The sequence below is a fragment of the Salvelinus namaycush genome, chromosome 37, assembly GCF_016432855.1.
Source record: "Salvelinus namaycush isolate Seneca chromosome 37, SaNama_1.0, whole genome shotgun sequence".
Lineage (NCBI taxonomy): Eukaryota > Metazoa > Chordata > Actinopteri > Salmoniformes > Salmonidae > Salvelinus > Salvelinus namaycush.
The window spans coordinates 9677508-9703284 of NC_052343.1; the positions used below are offsets into that span (position 1 = coordinate 9677508).

The 25777-nt window shown below is 44.2% G+C and overlaps 1 protein-coding gene across 1 annotated transcript; it reads left to right on the forward strand.

Moving 5' to 3' along the window:
• Positions 1 to 88: 88 nt before the first annotated feature.
• On the forward strand, positions 89 to 24207 carry LOC120030865 (D(2) dopamine receptor A-like). The gene is made up of 8 exons (XM_038976355.1): positions 89 to 961; positions 17197 to 17590; positions 17902 to 18011; positions 18814 to 18950; positions 22096 to 22310; positions 22482 to 22565; positions 22753 to 23110; positions 23287 to 24207. The coding sequence occupies exons 2-8, from the start codon at positions 17228 to 17230 to the stop codon at positions 23481 to 23483; spliced, it is 1464 nt and encodes a 487-aa protein (XP_038832283.1). The 5' UTR covers positions 89 to 961; positions 17197 to 17227; the 3' UTR covers positions 23484 to 24207.
• The last annotated feature ends 1570 nt before the right edge of the window (positions 24208 to 25777 follow it).

Sequence of the window (25777 nt, forward strand, 5' to 3'; positions counted from 1 at the left end):
GTCTATCTTTTTATTTGTGGGAATACTTGAACAGATTTCCATTCTTTTTAGAGGAATTCCTGCAGATTTTACAGAACTTTTTTACAAAAGAGGCCAAAATTAAATGACTCGTAGTCCGAAGGGGTGTCTGTTTGTACGATGAAAAACAAACTGAGTGAATAGCTGGCTTCAGTACTTGGGCACTAACCAACTTCACTGAACTATCTGTTATAATTATGAGATATAATTCTTACTCTCACTGTGTTTTCAAGTGAGTTAGATGACACTGCCTATCTCATACTGCCTGCCCTCACCCATTGCTATCCCCGTTTATGCTTTAATGAAGCATATACATTTTCCCTTCGAATTGTCTTCCCCGTCTCATTTCTCTCTGATCTCCTCTACTGCTTCTACGCATTGCGAGCACAGCCAAATGTATATGGATGATTTTAATTTGTCGCACAATTAGAGAGCTTTTTACCCACGCAGTTCATTTGTTTTCATCTGTCAGTTTTTTTCTGAATAGGTTTTAAGACAAGTGAGCGTCTCGTCTCCTAAAGAGAGTGTGCACACACACACACACACACACTGCTCACTGGATCTGATCCTAGGAGCCACTAACGAGAGAGGAGGGGGGGAAAGAGAGAGGGAGAGTACCGCTAAATCACTTGGAGGAACGGACAGAGCATGAAAACCAGAGAGAGGTGGAGAGAAGGGATTTACTGCTGGAACACTCATTGAGGAGTAGAGGGAGTGAGTGTGTTGTACGTTATAGAGGTTGAGGTGTGAGCTCTGACAGGAGAGGGTTGGCAGGCTCAGAGCAGACTGAGTGGTGACTTACTGATTCACTCTGCTGACATTTTCCATTTTCTGCTTATTCAGAGTGACAGTAGTGAGTGCATACATTTTCATACTGTCTGCTGTCTATTGCAGTTCTCTGTTCGGAGGGTATGGGACTGACTACCACTACAGCCAAGTGAGGGTAAGTTGCAGTTTAACCTACTTTTTTACTCATCATTTTGTTGCCATTTGGGTTACCTGTCTGTTTTTTTATGTTATCTGGTCTATGTCTCTGTGTCTGTGTGTACTTGTGCCCACATGAGTGTAGTTGGTCCTAAAATAACCACTCAATGAATAAAACCATGCTGAGGATGTTGTACTTCCACATGTCTAGTAGTAGTGGGATCTCTCTTCAATGTGACTTCAGTCCATGGTATTACGTTTTTTGACGTTTCCCTTCACATATCTGGAAGTCCTCAACTTTCCATTTGATCTCAACTTCTCGTTCCCCTCTTCTTCCTTTGCCGTTTGAGCTTACTGACAATTATTCTGTCTCTCTCAGTATCCTTCTCTCCCACTGTTTATCTCGATATGGAGTATGTCATTTCCATTAGCACTCTTGATCCCCTGTCCCCTCTCTCCAATGATCTTTAGCTATAAGTGACCATACTACCACACACATACACACGCCCCTGAGTGTGGCCGATCAAATGGGTCGTCGTCACCAAAGCACTCTCGCATCACGTTAGAGGGCTAGGGCTCTACTGAACAAGCTGTTCCTTCATTCATGCACGTAGGGTGGGTTTACACTGAGAGCCTGAGAATTAGCTGCAGGAACTATCACTTTAGAATGTCAGGTAGCAGGTCCGCATCCCAGCAGGAGCTTAGAAAAACCCTTTGAGGGTGGTTGGCTCCCCTAGAAAAACCCTTTGAGAGTGGTTGACTCCCCTAGAAAAACCCTTTGAGAGTGGTTGACTCCCCTAGAAAAACCCTTTGAGAGTGGTTGACTCACCTAGAAAAACCCTTTGAGAGTGGTTGACTCCCTTAGAAAAACCCTTTGAGAGTGGTTGACTCCCCTAGAAAAACCCTTTGAGAGTGGTTGACTCCCCTAGAAAAACCCTTTGAGAGTGGTTGACTCCCCTAGAAAAACCCTTTGAGAGTGGTTGACTCCCCTAGAAAAACCCTTTGAGAGTGGTTGACTCCCTTAGAAAAACCCTTTGAGAGTGGTTGACTCCCTTAGAAAAACCCTTTGAGAGTGGTTGACTCCCTTAGAAAAACCCTTTGAGAGTGGTTGACTCACCTAGAAAAACCCTTTGAGAGTGGTTGACTCACCTAGAAAAACCCTTTGAGAGTGGTTGACTCCCCTAGAAAAACCCTTTGAGAGTGGTTGACTCCCCTAGAAAAACCCTTTGAGAGTGGTTGACTCCCCTAGAAAACCCCTTTGAGAGTGGTTGACTCCCCTAGAAAAACCCTTTGAGAGTGGTTGACTCCCCTGGAAAAACCCTTTGAGAGTGGTTGACTCCCTTAGAAAAACCCTTTGAGAGTGGTTGACTCCCTTAGAAAAACCCTTTGAGAGTGGTTGACTCCCTTAGAAAAACCCTTTGAGAGTGGTTGACTCCCTTAGAAAAACCCTTTGAGAGTGGTTGACTCCCCTAGAAAAACCCTTTGAGAGTGGTTGACTCCCTTAGAAAAACCCTTTGAGAGTGGTTGACTCCCCTAGAAAACCCCTTTGAGAGTGGTTGACTCCCTTAGAAAAACCCTTTGAGAGTGGTTGACTCCCTTAGAAAAACCCTTTGAGAGTGGTTGACTCCCCTAGAAAAACCCTTTGAGAGTGGTTGACTCCCCTAGAAAAACCCTTTGAGAGTGGTTGACTCCCCTAGAAAAACCCTTTGAGTGGTTGACTCCCCTAGAAAAACCCTTTGAGAGTGGTTGACTCCCCTAGAAAAACCCTTTGAGAGTGGTTGACTCCCCTAGAAAAACCCTTTGAGAGTGGTTGACTCCCCTAGAAAAACCCTTTGAGAGTGGTTGACTCCCTTAGAAAAACCCTTTGAGAGTGGTTGACTCCCCTAGAAAAACCCTTTGAGAGTGGTTGACTCCCCTAGAAAAACCCTTTGAGAGTGGTTGACTCCCTTAGAAAAACCCTTTGAGAGTGGTTGACTCCCCTAGAAAAAACATTTGAGAGTGGTTGACTCCCCTAGAAAAAACATTTGAGAGTGGTTGACTCCCTTAGAAAAACCCTTTGAGAGTGATTGACTCCCCTAGAAAAACCCTTTGAGAGTGGTTGACTCCCCTAGAAAAACCCTTTGAGAGTGGTTGACTCCCCTAGAAAAACCCTTTGAGAGTGGTTGACTCCTCTAGAAAAACCCTTTGAGAGTGGTTGACTCCCCTAGAAAACCCCTTTGAGAGTGGTTGACTCCCTTAGAAAAACCCTTTGAGAGTGGTTGACTCCCTTAGAAAAACCCTTTGAGAGTGGTTGACTCCCCTAGAAAAACCCTTTGAGAGTGGTTGACTCCCCTAGAAAAACCCTTTGAGAGTGGTTGACTCCCCTAGAAAAACCCTTTGAGTGGTTGACTCCCCTAGAAAAACCCTTTGAGAGTGGTTGACTCCCCTAGAAAAACCCTTTGAGAGTGGTTGACTCCCCTAGAAAAACCCTTTGAGAGTGGTTGACTCCCCTAGAAAAACCCTTTGAGAGTGGTTGACTCCCCTAGAAAAACCCTTTGAGAGTGGTTGACTCCCTTAGAAAAACCCTTTGAGAGTGGTTGACTCCCCTAGAAAAACCCTTTGAGAGTGGTTGACTCCCCTAGAAAAACCCTTTGAGAGTGGTTGACTCCCCTAGAAAAACCCTTTGAGAGTAGTTGACTCCCCTAGAAAAACCCTTTGAGAGTGGTTGACTCCCCTAGAAAAACCCTTTGAGAGTGGTTGACTCCCCTAGAAAAACCCTTTGAGAGTGGTTGACTCCCCTAGAAAAACCCTTTGAGAGTGGTTGACTCCCTTAGAAAAACCCTTTGAGAGTGGTTGACTCCCCTAGAAAAACCCTTTGAGAGTGGTTGACTCCCTTAGAAAAACCCTTTGAGAGTGGTTGACTCCCTTAGAAAAACCCTTTGAGAGTGGTTGACTCCCCTAGAAAAACCCTTTGAGAGTGGTTGACTCCCTTAGAAAAACCCTTTGAGAGTGGTTGACTCCCTTAGAAAAACCCTTTGAGAGTGGTTGACTCCCCTAGAAAAACCCTTTGAGAGTGGTTGACTCCCTTAGAAAAACCCTTTGAGAGTGGTTGACTCCCTTAGAAAAACCCTTTGAGAGTGGTTGACTCCCCTAGAAAAACCCTTTGAGAGTGGTTGACTCCCCTAGAAAAACCCTTTGAGAGTGGTTGACTCCCCTAGAAAAACCCTTTGAGAGTGGTTGACTCCCCTAGAAAAACCCTTTGAGAGTGGTTGACTCCCTTAGAAAAACCCTTTGAGAGTGGTTGACTCCCCTAGAAAAACCCTTTGAGAGTGGTTGACTCCCCTAGAAAAAACATTTGAGAGTGGTTGACTCCCTTAGAAAAACCCTTTGAGAGTGGTTGACTCCCCTAGAAAACCCCTTTGAGAGTGGTTGACTCCCTTAGAAAAACCCTTTGAGAGTGATTGACTCCCCTAGAAAAACCCTTTGAGAGTGGTTGACTCCCCTAGAAAAACCCTTTGAGAGTGGTTGACTCCCTTAGAAAAACCCTTTGAGTGGTTGACTCCCCTAGAAAAACCCTTTGAGAGTGGTTGACTCCCTTAGAAAAACCCTTTGAGAGTGGTTGACTCCCTTAGAAAAACCCTTTGAGAGTGGTTGACTCCCCTAGAAAAACCCTTTGAGAGTGGTTGACTCCCCTAGAAAAACCCTTTGAGAGTGGTTGACTCCCCTAGAAAAACCCTTTGAGAGTGGTTGACTCCCCTAGAAAAACCCTTTGAGTGGTTGACTCCCTTAGAAAAACCCTTTGAGAGTGGTTGACTCCCCTAGAAAAACCCTTTGAGAGTGGTTGACTCCCCTAGAAAAAACATTTGAGAGTGGTTGACTCCCTTAGAAAAACCCTTTGAGAGTGATTGACTCCCCTAGAAAAACCCTTTGAGTGGTTGACTCCCCTAGAAAAACCCTTTGAGAGTGGTTGACTCCCCTAGAAAAACCCTTTGAGAGTGGTTGACTCCCCTAGAAAACCCCTTTGAGAGTGGTTGACTCCCTTAGAAAAACCCTTTGAGAGTGGTTGACTCCCTTAGAAAAACCCTTTGAGAGTGGTTGACTCCCCTAGAAAAACCCTTTGAGAGTGGTTGACTCCCCTAGAAAAACCCTTTGAGAGTGGTTGACTCCCCTAGAAAAACCCTTTGAGTGGTTGACTCCCCTAGAAAAACCCTTTGAGAGTGGTTGACTCCCCTAGAAAAACCCTTTGAGAGTGGTTGACTCCCCTAGAAAAACCCTTTGAGAGTGGTTGACTCCCCTAGAAAAAACCCTTTGAGAGTGGTTGACTCCCTTAGAAAAACCCTTTGAGAGTGGTTGACTCCCCTAGAAAAACCCTTTGAGAGTGGTTGACTCCCCTAGAAAAACCCTTTGAGAGTGGTTGACTCCCCTAGAAAAACCCTTTGAGAGTAGTTGACTCCCCTAGAAAAACCCTTTGAGAGTGGTTGACTCCCCTAGAAAAACCCTTTGAGAGTGGTTGACTCCCCTAGAAAAACCCTTTGAGAGTGGTTGACTCCCTTAGAAAAACCCTTTGAGTGGTTGACTCCCCTAGAAAAACCCTTTGAGAGTGGTTGACTCCCTTAGAAAAACCCTTTGAGAGTGGTTGACTCCCTTAGAAAAACCCTTTGAGAGTGGTTGACTCCCCTAGAAAAACCCTTTGAGAGTGGTTGACTCCCTTAGAAAAACCCTTTGAGAGTGGTTGACTCCCTTAGAAAAACCCTTTGAGAGTGGTTGACTCCCCTAGAAAAACTCTTTGAGAGTGGTTGACTCCCCTAGAAAAACCCTTTGAGTGGTTGACACCCCTAGAAAAACCCTTTGAGAGTGGTTGACTCCCCTAAAAAAAACCTTTGAGAGTGGTTGACTCCCCTAGAAAAACCCTTTGAGAGTGGTTGACTCCCCTAGAAAAACCCTTTGAGAGTAGTTGACTCCCCTAGAAAAACCCTTTGAGAGTGGTTGACTCCCCTAGAAAAACCCTTTGAGAGTGGTTGACTCCCCTAGAAAAACCCTTTGAGAGTGGTTGACTCCCCTAGAAAAACCCTTTGAGAGTGGTTGACTCCCCTAGAAAAACCCTTTGAGAGTGGTTGACTGCCCTAGAAAAACCCTTTGAGAGTGGTTGACTGCCCTAGAAAAAACCCTTTGAGAGTGGTTGACTCCCCTAGAAAAACCCTTTGAGAGTGGTTGACTCCCCTAGAAAAACCCTTTGAGAGTGGTTGACTCCCCTAGAAAAACCCTTTGAGAGTAGTTGACTCCCCTAGAAAAACCCTTTGAGAGTGGTTGACTCCCCTAGAAAAACCCTTTGAGAGTGGTTGACTCCCCTAGAAAAACCCTTTGAGAGTGGTTGACTCCCCTAGAAAAACCCTTTGAGAGTGGTTGACTCCCCTAGAAAAACCCTTTGAGAGTGGTTGACTCCCCTAGAAAAACCCTTTGAGAGTGGTTGACTCCCCTAGAAAGACCCTTTGAGAGTGGTTGACTCCCCTAGAAAAACCCTTTGAGAGTGTTTGACTCCCCTAGAAAAACCCTTTGAGAGTGTTTGACTCCCCTAGAAAAACCCTTTGAGAGTGGTTGACTCCCCTAGAAAAACCCTTTGCGGTTGACTCCCCTAGAAAAACCCTTTGCGGTTGACTCCCCTAGAAAACCCCTTTGAGAGTGGTTGACTCCCTTAGAAAAACCCTTTGAGAGTGGTTGACTCCCTTAGAAAAACCCTTTGAGAGTGGTTGACTCCCCTAGAAAAACCCTTTGAGAGTAGTTGACTCCCCTAGAAAAACCCTTTGAGAGTGGTTGACTCCCCTAGAAAAACCCTTTGAGAGTGGTTGACTCCCCTAGAAAACCCCTTTGAGAGTGGTTGACTCCCTTAGAAAAACCCTTTGAGAGTGGTTGACTCCCTTAGAAAAACCCTTTGAGAGTGGTTGACTCCCCTAGAAAAACCCTTTGAGAGTGGTTGACTCCCCTAGAAAAACCCTTTGAGAGTGGTTGACTCCCCTAGAAAAACCCTTTGAGTGGTTGACTCCCCTAGAAAAACCCTTTGAGAGTGGTTGACTCCCCTAGAAAAACCCTTTGAGAGTGGTTGACTCCCCTAGAAAAACCCTTTGAGAGTGGTTGACTCCCCTAGAAAAACCCTTTGAGAGTGGTTGACTCCCTTAGAAAAACCCTTTGAGAGTGGTTGACTCCCCTAGAAAAACCCTTTGAGAGTGGTTGACTCCCCTAGAAAAACCCTTTGAGAGTGGTTGACTCCCCTAGAAAAACCCTTTGAGAGTAGTTGACTCCCCTAGAAAAACCCTTTGAGAGTAGTTGACTCCCCTAGAAAAACCCTTTGAGAGTGGTTGACTCCCCTAGAAAAACCCTTTGAGAGTGGTTGACTCCCCTAGAAAAACCCTTTGAGAGTGGTTGACTCCCTTAGAAAAACCCTTTGAGTGGTTGACTCCCCTAGAAAAACCCTTTGAGAGTGGTTGACTCCCTTAGAAAAACCCTTTGAGAGTGGTTGACTCCCTTAGAAAAACCCTTTGAGAGTGGTTGACTCCCCTAGAAAAACCCTTTGAGAGTGGTTGACTCCCTTAGAAAAACCCTTTGAGAGTGGTTGACTCCCTTAGAAAAACCCTTTGAGAGTGGTTGACTCCCCTAGAAAAACTCTTTGAGAGTGGTTGACTCCCCTAGAAAAACCCTTTGAGTGGTTGACACCCCTAGAAAAACCCTTTGAGAGTGGTTGACTCCCCTAAAAAAAACCTTTGAGAGTGGTTGACTCCCCTAGAAAAACCCTTTGAGAGTGGTTGACTCCCCTAGAAAAACCCTTTGAGAGTAGTTGACTCCCTAGAAAAACCCTTTGAGAGTGGTTGACTCCCCTAGAAAAACCCTTTGAGAGTGGTTGACTCCCCTAGAAAAACCCTTTGAGAGTGGTTGACTCCCCTAGAAAAACCCTTTGAGAGTGGTTGACTCCCCTAGAAAAACCCTTTGAGAGTGGTTGACTGCCCTAGAAAAACCCTTTGAGAGTGGTTGACTGCCCTAGAAAAACCCTTTGAGAGTGGTTGACTCCCCTAGAAAAACCCTTTGAGAGTGGTTGACTCCCCTAGAAAAACCCTTTGAGAGTGGTTGACTCCCCTAGAAAAACCCTTTGAGAGTAGTTGACTCCCCTAGAAAAACCCTTTGAGAGTGGTTGACTCCCCTAGAAAAACCCTTTGAGAGTGGTTGACTCCCCTAGAAAAACCCTTTGAGAGTGGTTGACTCCCCTAGAAAAACCCTTTGAGAGTGGTTGACTCCCCTAGAAAAACCCTTTGAGAGTGGTTGACTCCCCTAGAAAAACCCTTTGAGAGTGGTTGACTCCCCTAGAAAGACCCTTTGAGAGTGGTTGACTCCCCTAGAAAAACCCTTTGAGAGTGTTTGACTCCCCTAGAAAAACCCTTTGAGAGTGTTTGACTCCCCTAGAAAAACCCTTTGAGAGTGGTTGACTCCCCTAGAAAAACCCTTTGCGGTTGACTCCCCTAGAAAAACCCTTTGCGGTTGACTCCCCTAGAAAAACCCTTTGAGAGTGGTTGACTCCACTAGAAAAACCCTTTGAGAGTGGTTGACTCCCTTAGAAAAACCCTTTGAGAGTGGTTGACTCCCTTAGAAAAACCCTTTGAGAGTGGTTGACTCCCCTAGAAAAACCCTTTGAGAGTGGTTGACTCCCTTAGAAAAACCCTTTGAGAGTGGTTGACTCCCCTAGAAAAACCCTTTGAGAGTGGTTGACTCCACTAGAAAAACCCTTTGAGAGTGGTTGACTCCCTTAGAAAAACCCTTTGAGAGTGGTTGACTCCCCTAGAAAAACCCTTTGAGAGTGGTTGACTCCCTTAGAAAAACCCTTTGAGAGTGGTTGACTCCCCTAGAAAAACCCTTTGAGAGTGGTTGACTCCCCTAGAAAAACCCTTTGAGAGTGGTTGACTCCCCTAGAAAAACCCTTTGAGAGTGGTTGACTCCCCTAGAAAAACCCTTTGAGAGTGGTTGACTCCCCTAGAAAAACCCTTTGAGAGTGGTTGACTCCCTTAGAAAAACCCTTTGAGAGTGGTTGACTCCCCTAGAAAAACCCTTTGAGAGTGGTTGTCTCCCCTAGAAAAACCCTTTGAGAGTGGTTGATTCCCCTAGAAAAACCCTTTGAGAGTGGTTGACTCCCCTAGAAAAACCCTTTGAGAGTGGTTGACTCCCCTAGAAAAACCCTTTGAGAGTGGTTGACTCCCTTAGAAAAACCCTTTGAGAGTAGTTGACTCCCCTAGAAAAACCCTTTGAGAGTGGTTGACTCCCCTAGAAAAACCCTTTGAGAGTGGTTGACTCCCCTAGAAAAACCCTTTGAGAGTGGTTGACTCCCCTAGAAAAACCCTTTGAGAGTGGTTGACTCCCCTAGAAAACGAATTGGACTAAATATACCTACATTGTTAAGACTAGTAATGAGTCCAGGGGCTGTATGTATTAAAAGTCAGTCGGAGTGCTTATTTGATCAGTTGAGCCTTTTAGTACACAGTAAGATCTCATTGATAGGGCAGACCTGGTCCTAGATTAGCACTCCTACTCTGAGATACTTGATGCACCAGCATTTCTGCTTCTAAACATGGACAAGACAAGTAAAGTACTTTATTAGTCCATCAATAAATGATGGTCTTTGCTCTGCTCACCGAGCCCCCCCCCCCCCCCCCCCCCCAGACACAAACACACACCACACATTGGGAGCAGCACAAGGTCTGCCTCAGTGCAGCGCCCCTGGAGCCATGTGCGGGTTAAGTGCCTTGCTCAAGGGCACAATGATAGCAGGTGGTACCTGGGATCTGAAGGAGCAGCTTTTTCGTCTGCCAGATCAGGTTGGCAGATAGGAGTGATAATGATTGTAATATTCAGAAACAGTCTTTATATTTGTATACTGTGGAACTAGTTTTGGTTTTGGGTATCATGAAGCATTGATAATCTTTTAATCCCCACCCCTACCCCATATGAGGCCTCTTGCCAGACCGTCATTGTAAATATAAAAACTCTTAATTGACGTGTCTGGTAAAATAAAGGTAAACAAAATAGTTTTTCTAGAGCTGATCATGGTCTTAATAAGCAGTGAGAGGAATAGTAGATCATGGAGCGTTGAGTCTGAGAGAAGTGAGGGATTTAAAATATACCAGTCAGTATTTATTCATTCATTTCCCACCAACTCTCAGCAGTGGGATGCTAATGCGGCAGCCAGCCCAGCCACGACACGGAGTCCATCATCCATCCTCTCAACACTGACGATTTATTCGTGCTGCTCAATTTCCTCCCTTTCCCTCCCATGATTGTCGCTGCCCAGTGAAATATTTATTACAGACTGGCTTTCGCTAGAACAAGGTTGGGCACATGTTTTTTAAAAGTGTTATTTGTTGCGACTAACCAGGCCAAAGCTGTGCTAGACCTGTCTAGAGTCCATGTGACAGACAAGGAGGGAGAGAAGACGGGGAGAAAGAGCGCATGGAAGGACAGAGAGATGATCCAGTACATGAGTTGTCATTTAGAGACCAGATATTTAACAGTCACAAGTTAGGGACGTATACTAAAAAGAATGAGGTGGCTGTTAAATATCTCTTTCCAACACAACCATTTTTTACTTTTTTTTATCCATGAAACAAGTCTTAGAACACGCTTTGTACCCACTTTCCATGATTTCCCATAAGCACTGCCATGTAGAGCTTTTTCACAACAAGCCCATTTGCCGAACAGTACTGACAGTTTACCTTTGTTGTTAAACATATTGATTTCCTGTCAGTCAAAGGACTAAAGGAAGTAGGAGAAAAATATATTGTAAATAAGAGATACAAAGTATACTCCCTTACAAAAAAGATTGCAGTTTTGAAACTGCAGTTGATTGTGCTATTTTGGTCACAGTAATTGCAGAATAACTGCAGTGTACTGCAGTTGAACTGCAGTTACACTGCAAAATGACTGCATTAAAAAAAAAACTGTTATTTTGGATGCCGTATTTGCAGCATACTGCACTCTAACTACAGTTATGCAGCAGTGTACTGAAGTTATACTGCACTCTGACTGCAATCTTTTTTTGTAAGGGTTGAACGCAGATGCTTCCACAGAGGTGTGGTTTCTGAATTGGAGATGATTGTGGACTACAGGAAAAGGAGGGCCGAACACACCCCCATTCACATCAACAGGGCTGTAGTGGAGTGGATTGAGAGTTTAAAGTTTCTTGGTGCCCACATCACCAACAAACTATCATGGTCCAAACACACCAAGAAACTCGTGAAGAGGGCACGACAACGCCTTTTCCCCCCCAGGAGACTGAAAAGATTTGGCATGGGTCCCCAGATCCTCAAAGTTCTACAGCTGCACCATCGAGAGCATCCTGACTGGTTGCATCACCGCCTGGTATGGCAACTGCTCGGCATCTAACCATAATACTCTACAGAGGGTAGTGCGTATGGCCCAGTACATCACTGGGGCCAAGCTTCCTGCCATCCAGGACCTCTATACCAGGCAGTGTCAGAGGAAAGCACAAAAATTGTCAGACTCCAGTCACCAAAATCATAGACTGTTCTCTCTACCACATGGCAAGCGGTACCGGAGCACCAAGTCTAGGTCCAAAAAGCTCCTTAACAGCTTCTACCCCCAAACCATAAGACTCCCGAACAATTAATCAAATGGCCACCCGGACTATTTACATTGACCCCCCCCCCCCCTTTGTTTTTACACTGCTGCTACTCGCTGTTTATTAAATATCCATAGTCGCTTTACGCCTACATGTACAAATTACTTCAACTAACCCGTTCCCCCACACATTCACTCGGTACTGGTACCCTCTGTATGTAGCCTCATTATTGTTATTTTATTGTAACTTTTTTTTTTTTTTACTTGAGTTTATTTAGTAAATCTTTTCTTAAGTCTATTTTCTTAAAACTGCGTTGTTGTTTAAGGGCTTGTAAGTAATCATTTCACGGTAAGGTCGACACCTGTTGTATTCTGTAAATGTGACAAATAACATTTTGATTTGAATTAGTTGAGCAATTAACATCCCATCATGCTTACGGTCATGTATAAAAATGCTGGGCAGGCCATTATTTTGGCTACAATGGCTATGCCCCCATAGGATTACAATGCCCCCATCCACAGGGCACAAGTGGTCACTGAATGGTTTGATGAAAATGATGTAAACCATATGCCATGGCTGTCTCAGTCACCAGATCTCAACCCAATTGAACACTTATGAGAGATTCTGGAGCAGCTCCTGATTCAGAGTTTTACATGACCATCAGCAAAATACCAAATTATGGAATTTCTCGTGGAATAATGGAGTCGCATCCCTCCAATTGAGTTCCAGACACTAGTAGAATCTATGCCAAGGCGCATTGACGCTGTTCTGGCCCATGATGGCTCAAGGCCCTATTAAGACACTTTATGTAGGGGTTTCCTTTATATTGGCACTTACTGTACCTGTAGTATTTCTGATTGTCTTAACTTTTTAACCACAACTAATGAGCTGTCCCTTTTCAGTCATTTTTTCTTCACCTCGAACAGAAAGTAACAAAGTCTGTTTTTGTATTTAAAAAATCTTTCCATCACTCTCCCCTTCGATAACCACCTAGCCTCAGGGTGAAAGTGGAAAATGTAATGCTCTGAAACGATATATCCTGCGGAAACAGCATAAAATACCTGAACGCTTCTTCTCCCTTGCACAAATAAAGCTGTATGTCTGGAGATCACTGGCGCGGGAATCTCTGAGGGCCCAGAATAGTTCATACAATTTGTCATGTTTGCTAGCAAAAGCTGAAGACAGAGAAGGCTAGAATAAAGGCAGACAGGCATCGAGAGACCATATTTCATGCAATTGAAAGAACCTGAACCAACTGCCATGCGGTGTAGCCAATGTGATTTATAATGGATATTTCTTTTCATCAGTGTATTTTCTGTTTGATGAAAATGCCCATATGAAAATCAAAGGTCCTAACTGGCATGCAGATTGGTAGAAATGGTCATGTAAATTATCACTCCACATATAAAAAAGTTGCTGACCACTTTTAGGCTTTAATTCATTCATTTTTTTGTGTAAAATAGGCCTATTATACCAGGAGCGAATTGGCCATCTGGCAAATGCCAGATGGGCTGGACCATTTGTCTTGTTTGGGTGGGCTGGTAGAAATATTGTTTTAATATACAAATAAAACAATAAGAAAAGTGACATGAACAGCGGCCCATTGGCCTTTATTTAATGATTTTTGCTAAAAGAAAATTGTTATAGTAATATATAATCAGCCTTTGGCTGATCAGTGGGGAACGGGCTGGCCCCCTTACCAAGATGGGCTGGCCCAGTATTTTCTGATAGGCTGAGCTGAGGTCATGCAAACACACATTCAAAGTCAAATGCGGCATCAGCAAAGAGGCCTGCTCCGACTCTGTCATCAGTTAGCCAAGATCATGTATCGTCAAAAACAGAAAGGGTACCTGTAGCCTACCTTTTAGAACCAACTTGTTTGGTCATGGCCATTACTGGAAAAAAAGAGATGCTTCATGATGCATTTATGATGGGTCTAAAACACTGTCAGTCATAATACTAGGTACTTTATACTTTACCTGGGATAAATATACATACAGTTGAAGTTGGAAGTTAACATACACCTTAGCCAAATACATTTCAACTCAGTTTTTCACAATTCCTGACATTTAATCCTAGTAAAAATTCCCTGTCTTAGATCAGTTAGGATCACCACTTTATTTTAAGAAAGTGAAATGTCAGAATAATAATAGAGATTATTTATTTCAGCTTTTATTTCTTTCATCACATTCCCAGTGGGTCAGAAGTTTACATGCACTCAATTAGTATTTGGTAGCATTGCCTTTAAATTGTTTAACTTGGGTCAAACGGTTCGGGTAGCCTTCCACAAAATTGGGTGGCCAATTCCTCCTGACAGAGCTGGTGTAACTGAGTCAGGTTTGTAGGCCTCCTTGCTCACACACGCGTTTTCAGTTCTGCCCACACATTTTCTATAGGATTGAGGTCAGGTCTTTGTGATGGCCACTCCAATACCTTGACTTTGTTGTTTAAGCCATTTTGCCACAACTTTGGAAGTATGCTTGGGGTCATTGTCCACTTGGAAGACCCATTTGTGACCAAGCTTTAACTTCCTGACTGAAGTCTTGAGATGTTGCTTCAATATATCCACATAATTTTCCATCCTCATGATGCCATCTATTTTGTGAAGTGCACCAGTCCCCCCTGCAGCAAAGCACCCCCACAACATGATGCTGCCACCGCCGTGCTTCACGGTTGGGATGGTGTTCTTCGGCTTGCAAGCCTCCCCCTTTTTCCTCCAAACATAATGATGGTCATTATGGCCAAACAGTTCTATTTTTGTTTCATCAGACCAGAGGACATTTCTCCAAAAAGTACGATCTTTGTCCCCATGTGCAGTTGCAAACCGTAGTCTGGCTTTTTTTATGGCGGTTTTGGAGCAGTGGCTTCTTCCTTGCTGAGAGGCCTTTCAGGTTATGTCGATATAGGACTCATTTTACTGTGGATATAGATAATTTTGTATCTGTTTCCTCCAGCATCTTCACAAGGTCCTTTGCTGTTGTTCTGGGATTGCTTTGCACTTTTCGTACCAAAGTATCTCTAGGAGACAGAACGCGTCTCCTTCCTGAGCAGTATGACGACTGCGTGGTCCCATGGTGTTTATACTTGCATACTATTGTTTGAACAGATGAACCTGGTATCTTCAGGCGTTTGGAAATTGCCCCCAATGATGAGCCAGACTTGTTTTTTTGTCTGAGGTCTTGGCTGATTTCTTTTGATTTTCCCATGATGTCATGCAAAGAGGCACTTAGTTGTGATACAGTGAATTATAAGTGAAATAATGTCTTTAAGCAGTTGTTGGGGAAATTATTTGTGTCATGCACAAAGTAGATGTCCTAACCGACTTGCCTAAACTGTAGTTTTTTAACAAGAAATGTGTGGAGTGGTTGAAAAATGAGTTTTAATGACTCCAACCTAAGTGTATGTAAACTTCGGACTGCATCAGATGACCTGGCCTCCACAATCACCCGACCTCAACCCATTTAAGATGAGTTGGACTGTAAAGTGAAGGAAAAGCAGCCAACAAGTGCTCAGCATATGTGGAAACTCCTTCAAGACTGTTGGAAAAGCATTCCTCGTGAAGCTGGTTGAGAGAATGCCAAGAATCAAATCAAATCAAGTTTATTTTATATAGCCCTTCGTACATCAGCTAATATCTCGAAGTGCTGTACAGAAACCCAGCCTAAAACCCCAAACAGCAAGCAATGCAGGTGTAGAAGCACGGCGGCTAGGAAAAACTCCCTAGAAAGGCCAAAACCTAGGAAGAAACCTAGAGAGGAACCAGGCTATGAGGGGTGGCCAGTCCTCTTCTGGCTGTGCCGGGTGGAGATTATAACAGAACATGGCCAAGATGTTCAAATGTTCATAAATGTTCACAAATAATAATCAGGAGTAAATGTCAGTTGGCTTTTCATAGCCGATCATTAAGAGTATCTCTACCGCTCCTGCGGTCTCTAGAGAGTTGAAAACACAAGGTCTGGGACAGGTAGCACGTCCGGTGGACAGGTCAGGGTTCCATAGCCGCAGGCAGAACAGTTGAAACTGGAACAGCAGCAAGGCCAGGTGGACTGGGGACAGCAAGGAGTCATCATGCCCGGTAGTCCTGACGCATGGTCCTAGGGCTCAGGTCCTCCGAGAGAGAGAAAGAGAGAGAAGGAGAGAATTAGAGAGAGCATACTTAAATTCACACAGGACACCGGATAAGACAGGAGAAGTACTCCAGATATAACCAGCTGACCCTAGCCCCCCGACACATAAACTACTGCAGCATAGATACTGGAGGCTGAGACAGGAGGGGTCAGGAGACTGTGGCCCCATCCGATGATACCCCCGGACAGGGCCAAACAGGAAGGATATAACCCCACCCACTTTGCCAAAGCACAGCCCTCACACCACTAGAGGGATATCTTCAACCACCAACTTACCATCCTGAGACAAGGCCGAGTATAGCCCACAAAGATCTCCACCACAGCACAAACCAAGGGGGGGCGCCAACCCAGACAGGAAGATCACGTCAGTAACTCAACCCACTCAAGTGACGCACCCCTCCTAGGGACGGCAAGAGTGTGCGAAGCTGTCATCAAGGCAAAGGGTGGCTACTTTGAAGAATCTCAAATATAAAATATATTTTGATTTGTTTAACACTTTTTTTGGTTTCTACATGATTCCATATGTGTTATTTCATAGTTTTGATGTCTTCACTATTATTCTACAATGTAGAAAATAGTAAAAATAAAGAAAAACCCTGGAATGAGTAGGTGTATCCAAACTTTTGACTGGTACTGTATGTAATATTTCCGTTTTTGTATTTATACATTTCCCAAAATAAAAAAGAGGTCAAGAGGTCTTTACATTCCGAATGCACTGTACATTCGTTTATACAGCGTAGTATAGGCTAAGTTATCACCTGATGTAGGTTAGTAAGATGGTATGCTTCTGATGTAGGTTAGTAAGATGGTATGCTTCTGATGTAGGTTAGTAAGATGGTATGCTTCTGATGTAGGTTATGTTCTTCTCATGTAATATGTTGTTATTATCCTGTCTCCCACAGAGGACGAGTCTGTGGGATCCATTTTAGAATAAGGCTGTAACGTAACAAAATGTTAAGTCAAGGGGTCTGAATACTTTCCAAATGCACTATATGTAGGCTGGTGTAGGTGTTGGGTAATGTAGAGGGTCAGGGAGGGAGCTTTAGATCTCTCCATTTAATTATGTATCTCAAAGCCAATCTGTCTGAAACATTGGAGGGTAGAGGTGCTGTGTTCGAGAAATAGGCTAAAGGTGGAATAAAACTGCCAATCGAATGAAGAATACCACTGTAATTCACTTAAAGTAGAAAAATATGGGCATGTAGTAGATGCTTTTATCCAAAGCGACTGATGCGAAGTAACAACAAAGACATTTGATATGTGTGGCCCATATGGGAATCAAAACCACAACTGATATTGAAAGCGCCATGCTCCAATCTATAGAGCCATCAGCACCACACCAACTTATCACATCCCTATCTGCCCTCGAGGCAGAACAGGATGTACAACTCCAATCTGCATTGAGCTGAGATAGTTGAATTGTACATATATCTACTGTATGTGTTGTATATACAAGGTACAGAGTTGTAGAGCTTTGTGTGTCTAATTATGAGTTAGAACTCTTGATGTTATTAGTCTCTCTTGTTACTTTTTCAGACTGTTCCAGACTCTCTCTGTCCAGAGGAGCATGATGACTACTTTACCCAATGAGACAGGCTTCTCCTCCCTCTCTCCATCATACCCCCCCTCCCTCTCCTCTCCCACACTGTCCCTCACCTCCAACCCTTTCTCTTCCTTCTCCCTCTCCACCTCCTCCTTCTCTCCGTCCAACTGCTCCAGCTCTCCGTTGCCCTCCTCCCCTCCCTATAACTTCTACGCTGTGCTGCTGGTGCTGCTCATCTTCTGTGTGGTGTTCGGCAACGTGCTAGTTTGTGTGGCGGTGTCGCGCGAGCGCTCCCTCCAGACTACCACCAACTACCTCATTGTCTCCCTGGCCGTGTCCGACCTGCTGCTGGCCACCCTGGTCATGCCCTGGGGCGTCTACCTGGAGGTGGGTGTGTGTGTGGGTTCGTGCGTGCGTGTTTCTATCCATCTGGCAGCCAGTGTTTTTCTGTCTGTCTCGTTTCCCGTCTTCACCTCCTAGGCTCTCTACACTAGTTCATTCGTAGGTGTTTCAAAAGCCCTCCGATAATGTCAAGGTAGCAGTCAATAATGCATCAGCATGGCTGCGTTTCAAATGGTACCCTATGTAGGGCACTCATTTTGATCAGGGCCATGAATTACAAACCCCTGCTGTTCCGGAGCACATGTAATAATCACTCACGTGTGTTATTGTTCATACTGTATGTGTCCCTTTCCTAGGTGGTAGGGGAGTGGCGCTTCAGTCTCATCCACTGTGACATCCTCCTGACCCTGGATGTCATGATGTGTACTGCCAGCATCCTCAACCTCTGTGCCATCAGCATCGACAGGTACTCACACTCTCTCTATATCTATCTACAGTATCTATCTTACTACAGTATATCTCTCACTCTCTCTCTCCAGTATCTATCGCTCTATCTACAATGTCTGTCTGTCTGTCTCGCTCGTTCTCCTCCCATCACTCTCTTCTCACACTGTCTTCAAAATCTGGATTGATTTCATTGTGCCCTTGCAGCAAAAACTTATTTTAAGGTGATGGTAATGTCTCCTGATGGGAAATGTATTTTTTTTATGGTTTGTTATTGTTGTTTTTCCCATAAAGAAAACAACTTCCCATCAGAAAAACATTTCCTGTCTTTTTGGGTACCCTCCTCACTTCGCAAGTATCATTATCTTCTTCTTAACATGAGCTTATTTTGTCCAACCAAATCCTTCCCCTTTTAAAACCAGTGAAAGAAATGGACAATTACAGCAGCCTCAATAGTTGTAGCCTAGTTTGTCCCTTTGTAGATTGATTCGCTCTGAATGTGAAGCCATGTCTCAGGGCTCAGTGTGGGTACTGTTCTTCTTTCGTATCTGTCCCTGACTACCAGCTCTTTGGAGGGATGACAGTCTCCTCTCCTCACACCAGGCTTTCTATGGAGGGCTCTTAGAGTGGTTTGTCACGCTGCTGCACCGTGAAACTGACTTGGACAGCTTTTGTTTGTGTTTGACTGGTGAATGAGACTGACAAGGCAACTGAACTGTGTGTGGGCGGTGGTGGGCAAGGTGTTTGTGTGCGTGCGGGATTCTTTGTGTGCACGTGCGTGTGTGTAGGCGTTAGCTCTAAATACTGCATGTGTGTGTGTGCAGGTACATGGCGGTGGCGATGCCCATGCTGTATAACACCAGATACAGCTCCAGGAGGAGGGTGGCTCTGATGATTGCTGTTGTGTGGTTCCTCTCCTTCGCCATCTCCAGCCCTCTGCTGTTTGGACTCAACAACACAGGTCTGTCTGTCTCTGTATCTGTCTCTCAGTTCCCCCCCGGAGAAAACACAATAACTCCAAAACAGTGGAAAGATTGGTCCTTTATGTCCGAATGTCATCAGTTTCAAAGGAAATGAAAAGCTGAGAAAAAGACGAAACAAGTTTCTGATAAGACTTCAGTTTTTCTTGGGTGCATACTGTATGCTTGTCTAAGATAACACATTACACACGCTTTCACATTTTCTCAAGAGATGCTGAAAGAAAGAAATATTTCTCCACCCCTGTTCCCGAGACAATTTTTTTTTGTTTGTTTAATTTCACTGCTTGAAATGCATATTTCTGCAGGAGTTAATATTGTATTACGCTACAGGTGAGAGGTTATAGGCCTACAGTCAGAGTTTATATTTCAGTTACTATCCATTTAACCCATATATTTAAATGAGGAATATTCTGTTTATTCATGGATCCTCATGAGCGGGATATCAAAGGTGCATGTCAACAGCTTATCCCGGATAAGACCTTAAGCGAGATATGAGCTACTATCCGTTATTCTGTGTGCATGTCAACATGGTCAATGACTAGGCCGAGGCTACAAAGAAAGCAATTTTCCCCCGTCCCGCCCTTCTGGAAACTTCATTCTAAAATCTAAGGATCCGAATCACGTTCTCCGCATGTGTTTTTTTACACACATTCACATTTCTCTCTTTACTCACCCTCAGCCAATTTGATCGATATGATGCAGTAGCCTGTTTCTGCCTCATATTTCTGAACATCTGCAATTTGAACGAATGTTCCCCCAAAAAATATATAGAGGCAGGAACCTTCTCTGTCTGTTGTAACGGATATTGCCGTAGAAGCAAGACGCAGTCTACACATTGCATTGGGGCAAAACAATTAGCGTTTTGTGTGATGGTGTAATCTTTATAGTTATGCTGCCATATAGCCAGCAATCTGCCTTCTGTTTAGCCAATGTTTCCAATGATGTTGAAGAACATTAAATCGCTAGACAACCGCCTTGTGTCGTGCTTGTTTGCATAGCCTATGGTTACAACAGACAAAGAACTACCTTTGTTTGAACTGTTTTGTGTACAAGCGGCAGCGGAGTCACGGAGTGACTGAGCATCAGCTGAACGGATGTAGGCTAGTGGATCCCGCATGCACAGAAATCTATGTATTTTTAGCAACAGCAAGTCGGGTTCCAGAGAATCCGGAACAGCAGCCACTCCGATGAATCTATTCAATCACAAGTGCTCTAGTCTCATTTACTCATCTAAGTCTAGGAGAGACATAAACATGGCCCGGGAAGCCACGCGTGCAGAAACCCACACCCCTTTTGTTATTAGCTATGTAAAATAACTATTGCGATCTTCCAGTCCATCTGTAGTCAGCCTGGAAGAAGATTGCAGCCCTACTGGATATCTGGGTATCACCAGTTGGTGAGAGACCGAATGAATAATCAGTTAGATAGGCCTACATCTGTTTAATCATGACGCCCAGCTATGCAGTAACTGCAATCACTAACACCACACGCACACATAGACACGCTACTGCTTACTAACAGCGTTCAGCTCTGTATGCTTTAATCAGTCAACAAGTTTCAATGAAAGAGGGGCTCATTGATTGGCCTGTCAGTCCACATCCACAATACAGAATGTTTATCGGTGATGCGGCTGACATTTTAAGTCGGATAACGTGCACATCATCACGTTTTGCTCAAGATGGTATTTTGATTATTTTTTTAAAACAATTATTGCAGAGAGCACTGCTTTCGTATGCAAATACTGCACAGCTTGATGCAACAACCACTCGAGCTGGAGTGGCCAACACTAAAAGCCAATATATACTTGATCAGAAAATGTGGTCGGGGGCTTCGTATGGAGCCATGCAGAGGCCAAATCCCCATGGCTGTGTGCCTCTCAAATATTGTAACAATGCGGAGGGCTCCGTATCGCTCCGCATTGACACGATTGGTTGACGGTAGGTGAGGGCGGGAGGTCCTGTATAAACACAAACTCACTTCCTTGACAACAGCTCTGTGCTGCGCCGCAAAGCACAAGAAGTATAAATGCCCAGACTTCTGCAGACGTCATATCACATATCACACTACCTCATCCCCATATTGTTACTTATCCTCTTGCTCTTTTGCACCCCAGTATCTCTACTTGCACATCATCATCTGCACATCTATCACTCCAGTGTTAATGCTAATTTGTAATTATTTCGCTTCTATGGCCTATTTATTGCCTTTACCTCCCTACTCTTCCACATTTGCACACACTGTACATAGATTTTTCTATTGTGTTATTGACTGTACGTTTGTTTATGTGTAACTCTGTGTTGTTTTTGTCGCACTGCTTTGCTTTATCTTGGCCAGGTCGCAGTTGTAAATGAGAACTTGTTCTCAACTGGCCTACCTGGTTAAATAAAGGTGAAATATATATATATTTTTTTTTAAACAGTAAATGCTCTATGGCCACTGCAGATATCAGATTGACCACGCAGCACCTTTACTCTGCCTGTTAACAATCAGTAACCTCCGAGAGCCCCTCTAATCTGCCTGTTAACATTCAGTAACCTTCGAGAGCCCCTTGAACACACCTTTGAACACACCGCTGGGAATACGAGATGATTGGCGTTCAGGGTCACCACGTGTCCTATAGAAAGGCTATGGTTATACTGTATATGGGGAAGCTTGCGTTTATTGGATTGGACCTACCACCGAAACATCCAATTCAACAGAAAGGCAGTATTTAAGGTACCTTCTTACAGTGTACAGCATATAGTAATTTGCTAGCAGCTGTATACTGTTGAAAGGGTTCAACTAGACTGTAGTGTGTTGTGCGATAGGCTGTGGCCTGGCCTTATAAGAAGCAGATTTGATATGCCTTTCATGCATCCAGCCTGAATATGGAGAGAAATGGCCAATGCCGGATGCCTATGTACCTGTCTTCTCTGGAGCTAAACCAGGCATTTACTTAGTTGCCACACCATTACGGAGGGGACTTTGACATATTTAACAGCTAGGGTTGACTGACATCTTTGGCTATCTGACCAGAACTGTAGAGGAAAACTTCTCTCTTGCTTTAACATTCACCTCCTCCCACCTGTTCCCAATCAACATCTCTGTGTTTCTATCCACCTCTTCTCATCCCCTTCACTCCATCAGCCAGTCGGGAGGAGACCAAGTGTGCCTTCGCTGATCCGTCCTTCGTGGTCTACTCATCCGTGGCCTCCTTCTACGTTCCTTTCATCGTGACCCTGCTGGTGTACGCCCAGATCTGTGTGGTGCTGCGGAGGCGGGGCCGACGCACCGTGCCCCGCAGACACGGACTGTACCCACAGGGAGGAGGCAAGACGGGGGAGGGCCACAGGCACAGGAAGGTTCATGATTAGTCAATCAATCTATCAGTCAACTAATCAGCCAGTCATCAATCAATTAACCCCATAAAACAGCATGCCAATAAATCAGAGGCAGGATAAGGAAGTTAAAAAAGTTTGATTTAAAAAAAAACTTTCTATCTCTCATTCTTTTCTCTCCCTTCATCCTCTCAGAATAAGTGTACCCTCCCTGAGGATGTGAAGTTGTGCACTCTGATCACGAGGCCCCCCACCACCGCCCCCCAACGCAAGAAAGTGGTAAGTCGCTGGAACACTGTGAGCCACTGTACAGGGGACCACTGTGACCATGAAATTGGATTACGAAATCTCCTACAATATGAGCCTACAGTACATATCTCTACATCGCTTGCTGTTTCTCTGTCTCTTATTTGTCTTTCCCTCCCTCTCCCCTCCTCTCCCTGTCTCTCTCCCCCTGCCCTATTAGATGTTAGTGAAGGAGGCGGTGGTGCACCCCCTGGAGGAGGAGCTGGTGGGGCGTGATTTCCTGTCCCAGTTAGACCAAAGCCTCCCCCCGTCTCACCCTCCTCACCCCTCCGGACGAGCCACCAAGATCTCCCTTTCTATCTCGGTGGTACCCGCGCCCTTCCCGTCACCGACGGTGGCAGCACGCTCCACCCTCGTACCCCGCGGTGCCACCTTAGAGGACGGCATGAGTGGCCGCGAGCGATGGAGGGAGCGCAATGCAGACAGGGAGAAGGGAGCGATGGCGAAAGAGAGGGTGAAAGGGACTCTGTCGCAGCAGAAGGAGAGGAAGGCGACCCAGATGCTGGCTATCGTGCTAGGTGAGAGAAACAGGAGGAGACAATGAGGGTGGCTGAATAGAGAATGTTTCAGCCAGTCCCAATTCACTCCTTACCCCTTCCCCTTGGCCCTTCAATGTTTGATGATCTGAAGGGAAGTGGCAGAGAGTGAATTGAGGCTTGCTCACACCCTTTCATTCTCCTCCTTCCTCCATCAGGTGTGTTCATCATCTGCTGGCTGCCCTTCTTCCTGACCCACGTGCTGAAGGCCCACTGTGGCAGCTGCTGTATCTCCCCCTCCCTGTACAGTGCTGTCACCTGGCTGGGCTACCTCAACAGTGCCGTCAACCCCGTCATCTACACCACCTTCAACATCGAGTTCCGCAAGGCCTTCATCAAGATCCTAAACTGCTGAGTACAGGGAAGAAGGGGGGGAGTGGGAGAAAGGACAAGTGTGAAAAGTGTTTGAGTAGTGGAGAGAGGCAAAAAAGGTCAGAGACTAGAAATCAAACTAAAGAAGGGAAAGAGAGGGGTGAAAACAAAGACAAGGAGGGAATGGAAGGAGAGATGGAGGGGAAGAGGGGGACAGAAAGAGAGGCGACAGAACTTTAAAAAAAATAATCTAAGAGGTCAAACAGAAGAGCAAGTGAAACAAGACAGATATACCAAATCAAAACAGACTTGGGAATTATAAAGAGATTATGTACACTTCTGTAAATCTAAAACATAGCAGGGAGAGAGTGATATTCTGAAGGTTCTATGGGAAGAGATGGGGTAGGGCACAAACAGTGGCAGAATACCCCTCTAAAGTATACTGTCAAAGCGACTGCAGACATTGCAATTTAATTAACGGAGTAAAAACAGGACAGAGGTAATCTTTTAAGGAGATACACAATCAATCTGCACAATTGTTCTCCAATAGCAGTCTTGTTGTGTCGTCCCAGTGTAAACAAGCCTGTAAGAGATGTATTATATTAAGAACATGTTGGTGAATATGATGCAATATGATGAGTGACTCATCAAGGTTTGTTCATGAAGTATATGTATATATTGTGGTTTAGAGTTAATGTGAGCTCTGCTGTAAATATCTGTATTACTGTTATTGTACAGATACATGTAATAAATGATGTTCTACTCATTGTTGCTAGTCTATTTCAAGTTTTCTACTGCAGGGTTGGGGTCAATTCGAATTGGAGTCAGTCAATTCTGGAAGTAAAGATATTTTCCAATTGATTAATATTCGCAGAAAAAAGTTGTGTTTTCATTGACAACTTAATCTGTTTTTGGATTTTAAATTCGAATCACTTCCTTAATTGACTGACTTCAATTCAAATGGACCCCAACCCTGCATTACTGTACTGGTCAAACAATAGACAGAAATGGATTAATTGACTAACTTGTTTTCCAAACTGTTTAAATGCATTTGCTCTCTAGGTTGATCTTTGGCTCTTCTCTCATCGCTTCTTTAACCCCTCTGGCGGTGAAGCAGTGTGGATGCTCCCCATGCTTGTCTGCCAACACCTGTCTGCTACAGTAACGTGAGAGGCCAAACAAATGCTGCTGATGTGAAACAGGACACACACACACAAAGATAGTGGGTCAGTGTAAGTCATGGTTAGGTCACTATGACTGTGCGTTTGTGCGTGCCTCCCATTGACAACTCCTGTCCCATCGATGAACATAGACATGGTTTGTATGGGACCGTTTGTCTGTGTTTTTGTCATACTGTATGCAAACCAACCTAGGAGATCATTTAAAATGAGAAGCCCTTCAAATAAGAATGGATTCATTGTATATTTAAAACTTAAGTATGTTTGTTTTCATTCAGTATACTGTGTCTGTGTAACTGAGTACCTGCGAGTGAATGACTCGGCGGTACAGTATACATTACCCTCTGTTGTTAAACTCTGACCCTGGCTCACAATTATTCACATGCATATTTCATGATCCCTGATGACAAGAGTGTACATATCTGTTACCTTGTCCTGTCCTGCTCGCACCTACCTACAGTACCCCCCCTTCAGAGGAGGAGAGAAAGATTAAGGAGAGGTAAAATGGTGGAACTCATGAGAGCAGAAGAAGAGGGATGATGGGGGGGTGAGATAATGAAACGATTAGGAAAGGAACTAGGTTGGGTATGGAAGGATGAGTGCAGGTAGAAGAAGAGACGACAGGAGCATTCTGGCAAAAATGAACTGAAAATGACCAAGCCTGGGATAGACAATGCATTTGACAGAATTGTTGCCACTATTTCAAGGATGTTGTTCTTGTGACTTTGGAATTCCAACTTTGAGTGAAGGAATAATAGATTAAGTTGAAAAATCCCTGATGAAGTAGAGACACAGCTCTCTATGGCTTACATTCAGGTAAAATCAATTTAGTAACTATACTTTTTTTGGAAACAAAATGTCCTTGCCTAATCTACACTGGGTGGTATTTGATTTCCCAGCAAGCTTCTAATTTTTTATTCAAATTCCTTATAGCTCTATTATAGCAATTATGCTCTTTATAATAATTTTCTCTTTAACTCTCATTCATGCACATTTCTGTTGATTCTACCGACAGCACAAAACTTGTGGAGGACTTAATGTGTATACAGATATGTTAAAAAATCCTGTGTATACTTGTTATAAGAACAGAGATTGTATCAAGAAGTTAACATTCACCCTCAAAACACATTGTACAGGTTCTTAAAAGCTTGTTTATATC

Coding starts and splice junctions, on each gene's coding strand:
- LOC120030865 (XM_038976355.1), top strand. CDS start 17,228: ATGATGACTACTTTACCCAATGAGACAGGCTTCTCCTCCCTCTCTCCA. Junction 22,311..22,481: donor AGGGCCACAGGCACAGGAAG/GTTCATGATTAG, acceptor TCATCCTCTCAG/AATAAGTGTACCCTCCCTGA. Junction 22,566..22,752: donor CCCCCCAACGCAAGAAAGTG/GTAAGTCGCTGG, acceptor CTGCCCTATTAG/ATGTTAGTGAAGGAGGCGGT.